This window comes from Sitodiplosis mosellana, unplaced genomic scaffold (genome assembly GCF_009176505.1).
Source record: "Sitodiplosis mosellana isolate CC-2019 unplaced genomic scaffold, AAFC_SMos_1.0 Smas_scaffold_6167, whole genome shotgun sequence".
NCBI classification, from domain to species: Eukaryota; Metazoa; Arthropoda; class Insecta; order Diptera; family Cecidomyiidae; genus Sitodiplosis; species Sitodiplosis mosellana.
In genome coordinates, this window is record NW_022601408.1 from 5,070,594 (window position 1) to 5,088,537 (window position 17,944).

The window sequence follows — 17,944 nt, forward strand, 5'->3', positions numbered from 1 at the left end:
TTCATGCAAAATTTTGACAAAATACTCATTGCAATTTATGCGATCGAGCTGTCCACTTGAAATGCACCAAATGATTGGTAGCTATTTCACAGGCAACACTTACAGATCCGACTAACAACAATCGCTATTTTTGAACTTTTTCCTCATTAAAATTAATTCTTCTGTCTTTTCCTAGTACTCAATAAACGTTTTGCATCAAAATTGTTTCAGTTTTCTATCCATTCATGAAGTGTTCCGAATTTCCCCACCATTTTTGAAAATCGCAAAATCAAGGGTTTTTTGCCAACAGGGTACATTTTTTCAACCGATTAGAATTTCAAAAAGCGACAAGTGCCAAAAGTTAGGTTTTTACATTTACTAAGTCGTGCCACTTTAGAATTTTCAAAAATGTTAATTTTTTTGAACGTTATTAAATTATTTCGATGTGTGTTCCGAATTTCCCCACCTTCCCCTATTTGTGAGCATAAAAACGACTTATTCAACAATCGCCGATCAAAACGATACAAGAAAAAACTACCAAACAAAACACACGTTAAAAACGTAACACAGCAGGACGGTACCGTTCAAAACGAAACTCCGCTGTGCTACACATTACCGCTGTGGTACGTTTTGTTCGGTAGTTTTTTATTGTATCGTTTTGTTCGGCGATTGTTTAATATGTCGTTTTTATGCTCACGGGTTCAATTAAAGAGTGAGTTTTCTGTGCAAATTTGTTTTGAAATGAAAAATAATGGGAAACTGATGAAAAACTGCACACATTCATTGGAAGATGTATGTAGACTATTTGAATGGTTTGGAGCGAAAATGTAATACAGAAAAGTTGAGCCAACCTGTGCTTCTCTCCCATAAGAACCAATGTATTTGACGTGACAGTGAATAGCGGTAGCGCCTAAATAGGATCTGCGGCAACTTAAGGAACTATCAATACTTCTTGTTGTTGCGAAATTCATGACAACAACAATAAGTATTGATAGTTCTTAAAAATTCCGTAAATTGCGAATAGGCGCCATCGCTATCTTGCGCCGGTCAAAAGCACAGTTTGAGTTGAGCGGAAAAATGGAAAATAATATTAATAATTTGAAAGAATTTGCCACCAAAAAGTGGTTTGCATCGCTGTTCATGTGGATCAAAATTCAGCGAAAAATGGGAAAATTCCCTTTGTACACAAATTAGACATATTATACACTGATGATAAAAATTGTCATTTTTGAATCTGAATTGATTGATAAGAATTATTTTCACCACAAGATGACTTCAGAATTGACAATTCCGTATATTTGAGTTAAAACAAATTGAAACAGGTTGCAATTTCTTATCTAAATAGAATTTAAAAATACTTCCCTTCACATAAAACATTGAATTGTCATGCACGCGGCTATGAAATCCATACTGTGCCGGTATTCTACGACTTTCCGACAAAATCGTTCGGAATTATTTTTTTCGTACATAAGACCATATTGGAGTGAATGAGAGAGATTCCACTATTTTTCAGCATTCCACCGGAATTATTTCTCACACATTTCACTCTTCCTTGAATTATCGGAATAATTCCGGTGGAATGCTGAAAAATAGTGGAATCTCTCTCTTTCACTCCAATATGGTCTTATGTACGAAAAAAATAATTCCGAACGATTTTGTCGGAAAGTCGTAGAATACCGGCACTGACGATATTTTTCGACCTGCCTCTAGTGGTCATGCACACAAAACACGTTGAGCGGTCAATATCTAGGTCAATATATACACACACTACAGACACGCTAGCATAGGATTTATACGGTTTGCGCGAAAGGCTACTTGATTTTACCTTAGCACGCAGTATATTTAAGGCTCGGTATAATTACCAGCATATCGCGCACACACAGCTACCGCACACACTTCTCCCGCGCGCAAACGGTTGCGTTCACAGCAAAGTTTCGTTTCTGAGTTGGTTGCGATGGCTGTATACGCAACCGTTTGCGCGCGAGAGAAGTGTGTGCGGCAGCTATGTGTGTGCGATATGCTGGTATATTATACCGAGCCTAAAATATACTTCGTGCTAAGGTATGCAATCACGAAGCCTTGGTCAATGGTCATGCACAATGGCGAGATGGTTTTCATGAGAGTTTAATTTCAGAAAAAAATATTTATTTGGCTATAAACAGTGTGTGTGAAAGAACAACGCAACTGGGACCAGAAATATTTTCCTGTCACTTTTACACTATATATAAGAGATAATGATACATTGACATTCGCTGTCAAAGTCACTTTGTAATGCGTCATTCACATTAATGCTTTGACTGTTTGTGATGAAAAGTTTGTGGTGACACCATACAATTCATAAGCATTACGTATTTGATATTCGGGATCTGCAGAGCCTGAACTTCGTCCATGATTTCATATTCAAAAAAATCTTTTGAAGAAAAAAAAAACTTGTGTGTTTTTTCATGAAATTTTGAAGTCATTGAATATTGTCACCCGTTTAATTCGATGAATTTGATACACCAAATGTCACTATAGTTGATTTTTGACATATTCCAACCAACCATATCTATTTATATGTGTGTACATGTAATTTTAACAGTGGAATCAGTTGCATCGTTCTTTTTGAATTTTGAAATAAATTCAAAAAATTTCTGTTGTTTTATTTGGAGTTTTTTAGAGCTTCATTTGAAACGAAATCACAACCTGAATCACATTGAGCCGATTATTCATGAGTACTGTAACAGCTCTATGTTTACATGTAATACATCCGATTCGTATGTGCACGTCTATGAATTAGGTTTCTCAATAGCAATTGAGAGTGCTTATTCAATTACATTTCGAAGCCAAACTACTTCTTTTGCGTGTTTGATGTATATGAGGGAGTGTTGTGGGAGAGGAAGAAAGTTCTTTCTTTTGTGGCGGAAACCCAGGCAGCCCTATATGCCATAGGCAGACTGGTGGAAGAGGAATCGCGCGAGGAATATTGACAGCATTTCCGCAATTGTCAAATTCCAACCATGGTTGGACAATTCACAAAATCGTCTGCAATGACAACATTTACAACGCAGGGTTGGAATATTCCCTTCCAGCCTTTTCTCAGTGTACCATAAAGGTGTCAAACGGACGGACAACGGACGGACATTGGCTGTCCGTCCGTCCTTTTGAACATTTAGGACGGACAAAAAAATTTTTTTGTCCGTTTGAAAATTTAGGACGGACAAAAAAAAATTTTGTCCGTTTGGAAATTTAGGACGAACAAAAAAACATTTTGTCCGTTTGAAAATTTAGGACGGACAAAAATTTTTGTCCGTCCGTTTGAAAATGTAGGACGGACAACGGACAAATCTTTAGGACGGACGGACAAATTCTTCAAACGGACATTTTTCAGACGGACGGCCAACAATTTTGTCCGTCCTAATGGTATAGTTCGGTATATTTATTTCTAACTGTTTCTTTGTAATGTGTATAGATCATATGACTCCGGCCTCTTTGCAAAGTTATACTTTTCAATTTCAAATTGTATAATGTCACCAAAGCAACTAAAATCATCGAAATTTTCAATAAAAATAACAATGTTTATTCGGTAAAGGGTGCCCCAAAAGTACCTGACCGATTTCTTTTTTGAATAAAATCTGCAATTACCGACGGATTTTTGTCATATTTGACAGGTGACGTCTCAAAACTATAGGATTTAGTTCTGATAAGGCTTCCGGCCCAATACATAATACATGACAGACAAACTAGTAATCGAACCCCAAGTTTCACACTACAAAAACAGTCCTCCCTTAATATTACAAGGTATAAGTACCGAAGGACTTTTCGGTATCATGCACCGTCTTTTTGGATATGGTTTGTTCAAAGAACTTTTTCCTTCCATCTTATACTTTATTTTCACCGAAGAAACTGATTAGAAATTTTGAATAGTTTACGAGATATCGTTATTGAGCCAATTTCGGCTCGTTTTGGCCGTTTTGGCCAAATTGGCCACGACCGGGACAAGAAAAATTTAAAATTTTAACTCAAATTGACGGTCTAGGACTTGACGAACATATCACATTAGAATTTTTTTTCCAGTAGCCTTATTTAAAGTGATTTAGAGCAGTTCGTCAACACCTTTGTTGAAAAAACAACATTTTTTGACGAATTTTCCCTAATTTTTGACCGAAATTGATAAATTTTCTCAACAAAACCAATTTAATTCGTACAAAATATTTTTGAAAAATGTTGTATCGAAAGTCCACCACATTTTGGAGTCATTTGAACACGATATTCAATCGATCCTTGTCGGAAAAATCAACATTTTCCCGAACTTTAGGGCTCAAATTATGCTCTAAAATAGAAGCCGCTGGTTTGGTCATAAATGGAAAAATCATATGAAATTCAACTCCGAACCAAATCCTATAGTTTTGAGACGTCACCTGTCAAATATGACAAAAATCCGTCGGTAATTGCAGATTTTATTCAAAAAAGAAATCGGTCAGGTACTTTTGGGACACCCTTTACATTGGAGCCAATTGGTATTGGAGCCAAAATTTGAAAATTTCAATTTAAAAAAACAATGTTTATTTCGTTTTCGAAAATAATGTTCGAATTTAATTAGCCTCATTGGAATGTGTTTTGAATTTGACAATATATATGAAAAATAAAAATAAATCCAATATTTGGAAAACATTTGTTTGACGGGAATATGATATTACAGTTCGTGCATTATGAAACGTTTTTTTTTTTCATTCCCCGTATTTCTTCTCGATCTTTTCGCCGATAGGCAATTTAGAATAAATAAAATTTATTTTGTACCGAATAAACATTGTTATTTTTATTGAAAATTTCGATGATTTTAGTTGCTTTGGTGACATTATACAATTTGAAATTGAAAAGTATAACTTTGCAAAGAGGCCGGAGTCATATGATCTATACACATTACAAAGAAACAGTTAGAAATAAATATACCGAACTATACCATTAGGACGGACAAAATTGTTGGCCGTCCGTCTGAAAAATGTCCGTTTGAAGAATTTGTCCGTCCGTCCTAAAGATTTGTCCGTTGTCCGTCCTACATTTTCAAACGGACGGACAAAAAATTTTGTCCGTCCTAAATTCTCAAACGGACAAAAAATTTTTTTTGTCCGTCCTAAATTTCCAAACGGACAAAAAAATTTTTTTGTCCGTCCAAAATTTTCAAACGGACAAAAAAATTTTTTTGTCCGTCCTAAATGTTCAAAAGGACGGACGGACGGACAAACGAGTGTCCGTTTGACACCTTTAGTGTACCACCTGTTAATATTCTATTTGTGTTGCTGAGAATAAAAATGGGAGTATAATAGTGTTTGAACTGAAGCGCAACATGAATTCGATGACTCAATAGAAACGCATCATCAAAATGGAAGTTTCGAATGAGGTTTTAGCATTTTTCCCAAAAATAATAAGAATTAACGAAATGTAATCTTCAACAAAGTTATAAAATTGGTGAATCGAAAGACGATTGCGATGCCCCGGCACAAGAAAATTGTTGGCCAGCTTCAAGAAATTGAACAATTGCACCGTTCGTTTTGTCGATGAGTACTTCACATCGCAGACATGCGCAAAATGCTTTGGACGTTTCGATCCACGAACCAAACGAAATTGGTTCAAAGTTTGCCGACAGTGCTGGCTGAATGGGTATGATGGTCAAATACTGCCAAACCAAATCGTGACCACATTAAGTAGCCGACAACTAAAGGAAGCACGCAAAGAGCAGAAGGATGAACGAATGCAATGGAATGCCAACAACAATCAGCCACGTAATGCAGCCAATCCGACTCGACCAGCTAAAACACGTTTGGTGTCAAAACTTGTTGAATACTATTAAATGTCATACAAATGAAGCTAGTGACTTGAAGGGGAACGACTGGCACGTAAACCAAGAGATAACCAATTGGCATCGTGACGTAGTGGCTGCAAAGTGCATTCTATACAAAGGTAAAATGATGAAATCGAAATGATTGTAACTATTTTGATTGCACATTTTTGTGTGTGATTTCTGTTTTAGGTCGTTGCGAGGTGTTCGGATACCGCATTCACCCGAATCTATCGAGACCGGTTCAGAACAACGAACAGAACATCGAAAGTGATTACGAGCACATCTCCGAAGATGAGGATTATGAATAGATTGCAGCAACCACTAGCAGTAGCACCAGTTCCATATCACTTAAGAATACATTTTAAAAATAATACTTGTACTAAAGATTTGTTAGCCAACTGGCCTTGATTTTTTGCGGGCCTGCGGGGACTGCCTTCTGTTATTCCCGGGAGTACGTGACATTTGGTTGCGTACGTAAGTACAAATGAAATGACTTTGTTTTCAATTGAAAAAAAGAGCATTGATTTCATTCTATTTTCTTTTCATTCATTTCATGCACAATTGGACTACGCCCGAATTTCACTCATTTTTGACGAAAAAAATGATTGTATCTATGGTCAAACGTAACCCCACATTCAACCCTAAACATATACCCGGGTTCGGATATATTTCATTTAATAATTGTTACTTGGGAATTGTTTGGTAGTCAAATCCAAATTCCAAATCCATGTTTTACGTTCACCAAGCAAAAGCAGCGTAAAATGTTTATCGCTCAGAATATTTTACACTGACTTATGAGTTACTAGGACGTCATGATAAAGACAGACATAAACTTCCGAGCTCTAGATTATGGCATTTGCCTGTTTACTATGTTAATACAGAAGAATCTGCCTTTGAATATCGATTTGGGTTTTTTTCAATGAAACAAAAAACCAAATTTATACAAACCGTAATCTCGTAGCAAAGCTTTCGTCAAATATCATATTGAAGAAACAAATACGATGCATTGCGCATTAGAAAAAAGTGTGCCTTTAACATTTTAAGTCGATCGAAGGGTGTCACACAGTAAATAGTATCAAACACTGATTCCAAGTCTTTGAGTAAAGTGGAAGAACGGCATCAACAAAAAACGCACACGAATATGAGAAAAATGATAAAATGATGTGTGAATTGTATTGATTCCTACGTACCAGCACGAAATACTTCACCACAGCCGTCGCAACGTGATGCGAATTGTGAGTCATAACAATTGCCGCAGTAAATCTTCTCGGCTTTCGATCCGAACTGTTTATCAACCAACGATACACGGCACTTATTGCAAAGGAAGCAAGCTTCATGCCAGTGCTTCTCCTTGTAGGACAAATCCTATTTATTTTCAAAAATGGAAACGGAATGAAAAGGAAATAGTATGAGCGAGATAAATTTATTGGAAAAATGACTCTATATGTGTATTTAAAAATTTACACTTCATTTGGCTTAATATTGTGGATCAAAAATAATAACGATATTAATAAAAATTGCAATTAATTACCTTTGAATCGATTCCAATGATCTTGTTGCATTCATCGCAAGTATTTGCAAAGACATTTTCATAGCATTTGATGCAGTATGGATTCTCGTCTCTCAATACATAACGTTGTCCAGTCAAACTTTCATCACACTGCCAGCAACAAAAATGGCCAGAATGCCAGTCCTGATTCATTGCTTTCGTGTATTCACCACTGAAAATTAACTGAAGCATACATGGCAATTAGACATTTGCGTAAAACAAGTCGAAAACACTTTTACGATTCGTCACATAATGGAATGAATTATGTATTTAATTTAGTTGGAGTCATTGCTCCATTCGTATCCAAATCATCGAAAACATTTATCTGTTATGAGTAAAGCAAAAATAGTTCAAGTTTATGTACTTGTTAGCACTTGATAAAGGAATCAACACATTTTCGGTTCACTTTTATGGGGCCGTGAACGCAAAGATATTTGTTTGACGTATTCGAATAAATTGAACGAAACTGATCAAAACTGAGTCGTCTCGTATGGATAAATACATTCAGCTTGATATTAAAATGGCATTGAAAGTATTAATATCCAATGTTTTTGTAATTAAATCATAAGAATAGACGAAATGTATATAAATAAAATTAATCACTTCTTGCATTCACCACGCATATATAAGTAAATGTTCATTTAATATTATCACCGATAGAAACAGTAGCAGCAACAGTGCCGAAAAGCAATATGATATAAAACACGCAAAACTTAGCCATACACCAGTTCAGTGAAGAGAAAATGTTTATCTCATCATCGAATGACGAGGGAATTTCGCCAAGAAAAAAAAACATAGAATGCGTGCAACGGAACATCCAAGACAGAACTGCCTAGTAAATAAAGGGCGTTTTATTCAACATATATGTTGGTTTTTATGCTTTCGCGGAAGAAAGAATGAATTGTTATTTATCCCTTCGGCAATGTATTCATCATGATGCGTGTCTTCATATGAAGAAGTCGTTTGGAAGCGACCGTGTTGTTGGTTGTAAATGGGATTTACCCGAACCTATTTCAAATGGTGGTTTGTTGTCGAAATTTACTACGAAGCAAAGTTGAATAACACATATACAGATTACTACACATTGTCGATAGATGAGTTCGACCGTGTATTTGTATTTATAACAGGTTTTCTTCTCTTATATCGTCGATATTGTGTCACTGTGATTTGCCGTTTAATATAAAATACACACAAATTGTATGCCACATTTTTGGCACGAGCTCAAAACCATTTCCCATGCAATTAGCAACTCCACATATCCTCGATATACATAGCCAAAGTTATAAACGTTACAACATTAAAGTGAATGTTGCGCCCCACGATTAGACATGTTTATATATTTAGAAAATGGCAGATTCACATTAATAATTTTATTGGACGATGAGTTACAAACCACTTACGTTTACACTAAATCCTTCTATCGAATTTCGATTTTTTTTCTTCACTTTGTTCACTTTGTACCGTTTGCTTATCCGACTACTTTTCCTTTCATTGCAAACCCATGCGAAGATCGAGTTATTGAAGCGTATTGAGATATTTCAGCAGAAAAATAGAATGTAAATATTTTTTCTTGTTGCTCATCCTTTCTAGCTCTTGGACTTTTTTATTTCGAATTTCTATCGTCTCAAATTTTTCACTGTTATCACATCGGAAAACAAACAGAAAAACGACAAATTTCTGCACAATATACATGTAAGTTATATAGATGTATGCATAAAAAAATACAGTTTCCATGTGAATGTGAATATTTTCTTGAACTGCAGAACAACATGGGATGTGGAAGAGCACAAATACCATTTGATTTAATGGTGTACACTTTTTTTACGCCTTGTAGTTTCCGTTGAATGTTAAGAGGAAAACGGAATCAAGGCGAGAGTCTAATATAAAATGTGCACACCGAAAGTTTCATGCAGATTTATTGTATGTATTTGGAAAGAGTGCAGACAAATTGTTTTTTTTTTTTTTGACTTTAGCGTATGCAAATGTACAAACTATATATGTATATCAGTATGGCGCATATATTCACATTTGAAAAACTTTGTGGCATTGACGATACCTAAGCACATTATATCACATAAATATGATAAAATCGATTTATATGGATTCAATTTGATCAATTCAAAATGCATAATAAAAAAATATAATAGAAAAGATGAACCAATTAAATAATTGCACGAGCAAAGTTCCTTTCATTCCAGTTCAGGTTGAGATTGGAGCCGACACATTTGACGAACAATACTCACAAAATAAGCCCAAATAAATAAATTATATGTTTTTCTTCGTACGATTCAAATACATCATATATTAATAATGGATGATGGAATAGATGGGAGTGTTCCTTTAGGTCGGGTAATTTGATTTGTACTGTATTTTCATACAATTTATCGTCAATCGTACTAATGGTTTCACTTAGTCACATATTACTATCAGGCTTCTAAAACGGCGATGATGATGTAATTGATGAAATATTTATCCACGTTTTGCTTTATTCTTTTTATTTTTTTGTCATTTTAACTCGGTCGTGAATTTTTCGAGCACTTAAGAACAATATTCCGCAACAAACTTTCTAATATTAAAATACTATAGTACAAATAAATTTCATTATAAGAATATGCATGGCTTAAATAGGTACCTTTTTATATTAAGAAGGGGTATGTGAAATGAACTGGTCAGTCATATTGTCAACGCAAGCAACACGTATGTACTTTCTTCTGTAAATTAATTTGCATTGACATTGCACTAGGTGCAATTAAGTCTATTTGCTATTCATACACTTTCCTTCAGTTGTATCTATAGTGTCAATATAAAGGTTGCTGCAAATAGCAAAATAATTAGCTGACCTAGTGCAATTGACTGTTGCAAATGGCACAAATCACCGTTGAAATCATATGTACTGGTGTGTGTGTGTTTGTGTGTATGGTGAGAATAAGTGACTACAAACAAAACAAGAAGATTTCCGTTCATCCACATACCCCTCTTCATCTTGGTCACCAGTTTGTTCAACTTCCGTAATAGTGATTTCTGAACCTTGATCGGCCGATTCACGACGCTTAGTTTTCTTAACTTTACGCGTTTTCTTGGTGGTTGTCTCATTTATCAGACTGTCCCGTCTGACTTCAACATCAGCCATGTTGTTTATACCGTAGTTAAACTATTTTTTTTTCACAAATCAATACGTTCAATTTTTTTTAATTTTCTTGGAAAAATCAACGAAATGAATGACACCGAACGGAAACCAAAGAATTATTACGAACGAAATATCGCTCAGAATATTTTCCAATTCAATATAATCGAAGAGACAAGTGCACACAAGCTGTCGCGACACCGTAATACAAAACTGCTATTTCCAGAAGGAATTCTTTTCTGACACGCGAACAAATGAAAAACGCTCTGAGCCTCAGACGTATGTTTCTTAAAAATATTTAGGCAGTCAGCTTATTTTCGATGAAACTAAGGAGTAACGCACCGCAAACCTACGACATTACCGCTGCGGACGTTTCACTTTTATCGCCGATCTTGTTTGTATTGCATTTTCTCAAGAAAGAGAGGAAGAGGAAAAGAGTGAGAGAGAGAGAGAGAGCTGTTTGATCTTAACAACAAAGCTGACGCAACTACAAAACAGGCAACAAGAAAAAAAATGGAAATATATGTTGCCTTCAAGTTGTTGTGCTATGGTTTATCGTAAAACGAGCAAATATCGAAACATATATACAACAAAAGTACCGCAACTACCACATTGGTATTTTTAGAAATATTTCTGTGCTTCGGAAAATTCTGAAACGTTGATGTTAAGCGCATCCGAAAACGCAATAACGATCAGTAAACCAAATACAACAGCAAAAATGAAATGAAATGAAATAAAATAAACGACAACGAGGCGCATTCTCAAAATGAATTGTTCGGAAGAAATATGAAACAACAAGAAATATTGCCGATGTGTCATTGCATTTGTAATATGTTCGAACAACGATGATCGAATCATGCTTGACTTCGGTATGGCGAGTTTTGTGCGATACAACTGTTTACTGATTTATGGCATACGGCCAGATATTTTCAGCGTGTACCGCAAGCGTTTAGGTGCCCGGATCGATTCCGCTATTCAATTTTCAAAATGAAATGACTTCAAAAGACACTCCAAGCCAAATGCCGTTGAATTGAAATAAAATTCATGCGCTGTCCCGTTAGAAAATAGCTTGGCATGTGGAAAGCTTCAAGAAACATACACGCACTTGGTTGAGAATAGAACGATGTTAATCTGACATTGTGATCTATTTATTTCAACGATCCTCATAACGATTTCTATTTATATATTATTTTGGCGCATTCGCCGCTAGACCACAACGTAGAAAATTCATTAAAAATTAACAACAACACAAAGCGTTAACCACAGCTGAACACACTTGAGCTCACGCACGCTCACAAATGGACAAAAACTCAGTCGATCTACATGGATTGTAATTATTTGGTAGAATCAATAAAAAAAAATTGCGATTAAATTTTGCCGAGACGGAGGCATGAGCATGAAGGCGTGAGTTATTCACAGTCTACTTTGAAATCAGTCTTGGAAAAACAAGGAATTCTCGAATAATTCAATTCTTTTTTTTCGGCAATAATTTAATTTCAATTAAAGAAATCAATTGATCCACGGCTATTTTTATGAACCACTTTTTCCACAATCCGCGTGATAACTATGAACGAAATATATTCGATTGAAATATGTTTCTGATTTCGGTTGGTGTGCTTTTGGCCAAGACGGCCTTTTATCATACAAGAAAAAGATATTTACTCATCTTCAGAATATTCCGAAATGACAGCTTCATTGAAAATATAGTTGAAATTCCAGTCATTTTACATTTGAAACGGTGTTGGAGATTTTCTGAATAATTTTATTTTCATTTTAGATGCGACGATCAAAAGTCACGTTAGCCTTGGAAAAATTTAAGCGACAGGCATAAAATATCAGTAAAGTAAGAGTCAGACTCAGAATTAAAATAAAAAAATTGCACGTAAAAAATACAATTATTAAAATAGAATGAATAAATGTTCAAACGAAATCCCAGATCGAAACGACAATATCTTCTACAAATCATGTACTATCTATGAGTATCGCCTTGCTTCCACAAACAAAACGAAATGAAATTGGTCCAAACAAAAAATGTAGAAGTAATCGAATTCGATATCAAAGTGTTACGTCAGGGAATCATTTCAAACGAAAATATTTGTGGTTAAATGTGTGTCAAAGCGGAACATTGTACAGTGAAATCAAGAGCAAATGTCTTGTTTCATCCATTTAATACATAAACATAAATAATATTATATTTTCTAATGGCATATTATATTGCTTAATATACCAAAGTGATCCATCTTTATTTACAATCATAAATATTGGGAGTTCTCACATAGATCGATGATTGTTTGGATTTCAACGTTCAATGTGCGGAGCGAAACTACACGAGGGATTGACACATAAACACAATCGCTTACATTTTGTGGCTCAAATTGATGCTGTCGATTCAGTGTTTCCATGTGAATATGTTTCTGATGTTTTAATACATTTTAATGCTAACAATGACAGAAGAGTATTTGGCGTCAGCTTTCAATATTTATAACACTGATAAAACTAGTTGCGTATCATAATGATTTTTCGAAACTCTCCACCGTCAGATTTTTTACGCTGTACACAAACTCTTTTCTGTTAGACATGTGCCGAGTGATACAAGTATTTTTCTTTTCGCAAAAAATTCGAATCTGAAAATGAGTTTCATGATAGCTTGCAGGTAGCTTAAAGCCAAATCATTCGTTATTCACATTTTTCTATAAATTTATTGCATTCGTGTACGGACCATTTCACTTACATTTCTGTGAACCAAACTCAATTCGAATTCACAAGACCGAATAAAGTTGGAAGCTGATTCAACTTATAATAATCGAATAACGCGCTATTCAACAAACCTACGACAAATCATCTGAATTGAATCAATGCCAAGATATTGTATTATGAGTCTTCGCTTCATTCTATTTAGTTGTGTATTTAGTATTGGATAAAAGATGCGTTGCCTTTTCTCTTGCTTTCGTTTCTAATTTAATTTGAAAAAGAAGTACTAAGACTGAATCACATCTCTAATAGAATGTAACTAGTTTAGTAATGGAAAAGGGAATACTAATAGAATGTAACTAGTTTAGTAATGGAAAAGGGAATAATAAGCAAGAGCTCCAAAGCGTGTAATTTATTTTTCAACATCTCTTTTTAATAAAGGTTATGGAGTTAAAGAAGGCGTACTGTTTTTAATCGTTAAAAATTTACAATAGAAATGATCTCTGATTATAGTAAGACTGAATTAAGGAAAATGAAAAACATTCGTTGTCAATGATTTTATTTTCTTCGTTCAATATTGCAAAGTACTTTTTTGGACCCACTATTTGTGAAACCATGGGCCATTACTGACGTCTCGAATCAAATCTTCAACATTTTCAAAACTTGAAGTTCGTCGTGGTTTCTGCTCGTTTGATTTTAATAAACTTTGACTCATTGAATCCAGCTTTTCACTCGTTGCACGAACACTTCTATTGTTTTGTTGTGTGACTTCGGTGACTTCAAACATTTCCAATAAATTCATTCCTTTTTCATCATCACGGCGACTTTTCATTTCGCTCATAATTTCTGATGTCAAAAATTGATTAATCTCATTTGATAGTAGATTTGTATTCCGATGATTGTCATCATTGTTATTCTCTGTCCGGATGCTTTCTGCACTCAGCGTATTGTTGGTGTCTGTATTCTCGAATGAGGCGGGAATATCGGCAGGTTCCGGACTCGCTGTATCAAGCATTTGCTTCAAATTCAATTCGATGGGAGTTTCTTGATTGCCTTCTGTTGCTTCGTCAATCACAATGACAGGATTATACATTTTTTGTTGTTGATCAGAAACCATATCGGAGGCCAAATCCAATACAGTAATTTCTATGTCTTCTCTACTTGGCGTTTTATGTGTTATCAAATCTTTGATAGCTTCATTAATTTCATTGCTTTCGTTAGGAATACCATTTGCTGAAGAAACCATAGATCCGTCTATACTTGAGACAATTTCAACATTGTCGGTCCATTCCGGGACTTTACAATCAGAATTATTCGAACCATTGACATTTTCAATCTCACAGAAATTGTTGCTTTGTATACTGTTTTTGAACGTTTTTTTCTCTTGCCTAGTTTTACCGTTGAACAAATAAAAGGTTTCATTCTGAAAGAAATTGTGATGATATTCATCACTGTCGATTTCGTCTTGGATTACGATTTTTGGTTCAATCATTTCGAAAATTCTCGGTAAGCTATTTCTGCCAGCATGGTGTAGCTCATTTTGCAGCCAGTCTTCACGTCCACGAATATATTCTAAAGTATCTACCGTCTCACTGTGTCTCCTATGGTGATGATAGGTATCGGCGTCGATTTCTTCGCTAATGTCATAGCGTAAATAACTGTCTTTCCAATCATCTCGTCCTTTAATGTATTCCAGCTCGGAGAATCTTGATTGCGAACGTTCGAAAAGCACATTTGATTTATTCGATGCAGAACTATCTTCTCGGTTATAAAAGCGATTTGGATCCGTTGATTGTTTGCATTCAAATTGGATTGGGTCAGAATCGCCGTCTGATAAAAGACTTTCACGACGCATCGTATTCAAAGTGGGGCTATTGACGCGTGATTCTGACTCGAATGATTCTACATCACTTGTATTTTCATCGTTGCAATAAAACATTTGAGTTGTCTTTGATTTTATGAGTACTTCAGTGATAAAATGATCTTCTGCAGCATTGATTTTTTCGCAATTTTCATCATGCAAAAATTGTTCAATACGTTCATCTTCGGTCGGTGTTATTCGAATCACTGGCCTGTACATGTACTGGCTGTTATTTTTGTCATAATTCAAGTGTTCTGGCGTTGCCAACCCAAACATGTTTGGCTTGCGATTATTTATAGCTCGTTTCGAGCTAAAATTGCTCGATTTGTTTTCATTTGCCAAATCCTTCGGTTCATATTCAACGCTTTCAACAATTGAAATATCTTCTAATTCATCTTCATCATTTTTATCAGCATAAATAAAGCTTGTGTAACGTAAGGATTCTGGTTGTTCCAAATACTCTTTCAACTGAAACTTACTCGTTACTGGGGCGTCGTCATTGTCGAAATTTTCAATGTAATCTATGAATTCACTCATTTGGCCATCTTCAACAGCCATATCCGAGCCATTGATGAATATTTCCGGCAGCTTTCGTATTGTGTCAATAGTATTGCCACCCGGGCGAATGATTCCTTCAGAATTATCGCTCGAAATAAATTGATTTTCGCTACTTACATCTGACTCTCTTTCTCCATGAAATCCACTCGTTTTTCCCTACGGAAAATACCATTTTAATCGTTTTTTTACTGAACAGCTCGATAACATTGAAACGCACAAAATACAATTTTCCGCTCAATCACAATCACAAGAAATGAGAAAATGTCTTACGTTTTTGTTTTCAGCTGATGAGATGCTGTTGAGTGGACACTCATGACACGATTTGTCATCAACAAAAGCCATCATTTCCTCGTTCTCTGCTATCGATATGGCACGCTCCCGCTTCCACAACCCGTTATGAAAACTTTCTGGTTTCAGTTCACCCCAGGGATTATCCGTTTCACCATCAATATCCTCTGATCGGCGCCTTAGTAAAATATCACCGCCCGAATGACCACCCGTGAACATTTTATAACTTTTCCGTCGTCGCGATTCTTCATTTTTCCTTTGCCCTTTCTTTGCAATTCCATCCAAGGCGTGTAAATAGTCCTGTGAGTATTCGTCGAAGTGGATGTTTGGATGCACATCGTCATCGCTACCATTTTTCCTGAGGTCGTCGCTATCGATTTGACTTGATCGATCATCATTTTTTCGGTATTCTATTACTGTTTCTACACTTAAGTTACTACTGCGCAGGGAATCATCTTCGACGAACGTGTCGTCGTTCTGAGTATTTGTAGCTGCAGTCCATGTTTTTACAGCACAATTATTTTCAAAACTATTGAAATTTGAATTGTGCGACGGCTCGATTGTAACACTGGCTCGTGCCTCCATCCAACGATTTAAAGTATTTTGTTCACCATCATTTGGAACACGATAACCTTGTTCATATTGAACTCCATCGGCCATCGATTGAATTGTGTCAGTTTCGTGTAAACGTTCGTGTGCCGATTTTATGGATTTACGTAAATTTTGTTGTAAATCGAGAAGTGAAAATGATGATGATGATGCGGACGTGGTTTTTGACGGGCTTTGATTCAATTTCATCTGTTCGTGGTGCAAGCCGACTTGGTGAACAATATCACGTACAATGAATATCAGCTCCATGGCACCTACATAGCTGAATAGAATCGACAGTAACAATCCCATTGTTGTGCAAATCAGCTAAAACGGTCCCTTTTTATTCCGGTAGGTGATTATACGAAAGTTATTAGAGGAAATACGGCCAAACTGTATATCAAATAAATGGACAGCACATAATCACAAATTTTTCTTATCGTCACCTGTTTTTCAAGTGCACTATTCCTTTGGTCTATCGAACACAATTAACTTATAATCGATCAAATTATCTACTTTTTTTGTTGAAACTTTAATTATTCTATGCTCGGTTTTCGATGGTTTCGTAAAAGACTTCGAAAAATATCGTTCGTATTTTATATATATTTTGTGAGTGATTGAAAAATGATTTCAACGAACACCCAATCAAACTTGATCGCAAAATTTTGCGATTTTTTTCTATTCTATGTGTATAAGTAGTTTTAGTTGTTGGTTTAGTTCACTATTTATTGTTTGTTTAAGGACAGGGCGTACATGTGACTTTACTGCGCACTGTCGCCAAACGTTTTCTTTGTACTACATGTGCGTCTAATTTTAATTGTTTTGACTCGATTTGCCATGGCATTTGTTCTGCCGTTCGAGTTGTTCGACAATAAATAGATATGTATTTATGCATACGTCCGCAATGTGATTTGAGCAAAGTGTTCACATTGCAATGGCACAGAGACACGAAAGATGCATGTCACATAGAATATTTACATAACATATAAATTAAAATCTGTATGATATGACAACTGCAACGTGATCTCAATTTACATTTGAATCTTGTGCTTCGTACTATACACAACTGCACGATGCAAAGCTCACTCTCCCTCCTTCTCTTTCAGAGGGAGTCCTTCTTACTCTTTCTTTTTCACACATTTCGTTTATTGCTTACGATTTATAATGAGGAATAGTAATAAATGCATGAACAGAAAACTATTATTAACTGATTGAAATAGAGCATACATATTACCGAAACTCTGCCGAAGTCAGAGGGTTGAACTCGGTTGTATATAGGTACATATCGGATTTAAAATGCAAAATTCGAAATAATCCACTATAAAAATATTCAAATGGCTCGAAGCAACCATGAACAAATTCACTTTATCAAATTCACTTAGCAGCAGAAAACAGTGTGAATGAATGCATCAGCATATAATTTTTTGTGTGGGACTGACTCAATGCGAAAGCCAACTGGCTCAGAATGACTTGTGTCCATGTATG

The 17,944-nt window shown here is 35.5% G+C and overlaps 1 protein-coding gene across 12 annotated transcripts in view; it reads right to left on the bottom strand.

Moving 5' to 3' along the window:
* The window catches only part of LOC129575749 (four and a half LIM domains protein 2), a 58,720-nt gene that overhangs the window by 14,110 nt on the left and 26,666 nt on the right, over positions 1-17,944 (bottom strand). For 8 of the 12 annotated variants that reach the window (XM_055459736.1, XM_055459738.1, XM_055459737.1 and 5 more), the window contains 2 exons: positions 7,332-7,532; positions 6,991-7,165 (listed from right to left, as the gene is read on the bottom strand). In XM_055459736.1, coding sequence (XP_055315711.1) covers positions 6,991-7,165; positions 7,332-7,532 — 376 coding nt within the window. Of the gene's footprint in view, positions 1-6,990; positions 7,166-7,331; positions 7,533-10,321; positions 13,740-15,700; positions 15,740-15,853; positions 17,340-17,944 lie in introns of those variants that run through there. The other 4 variants (XM_055459731.1, XM_055459732.1, XM_055459733.1 and 1 more) reach the window with 4 other exon arrangements.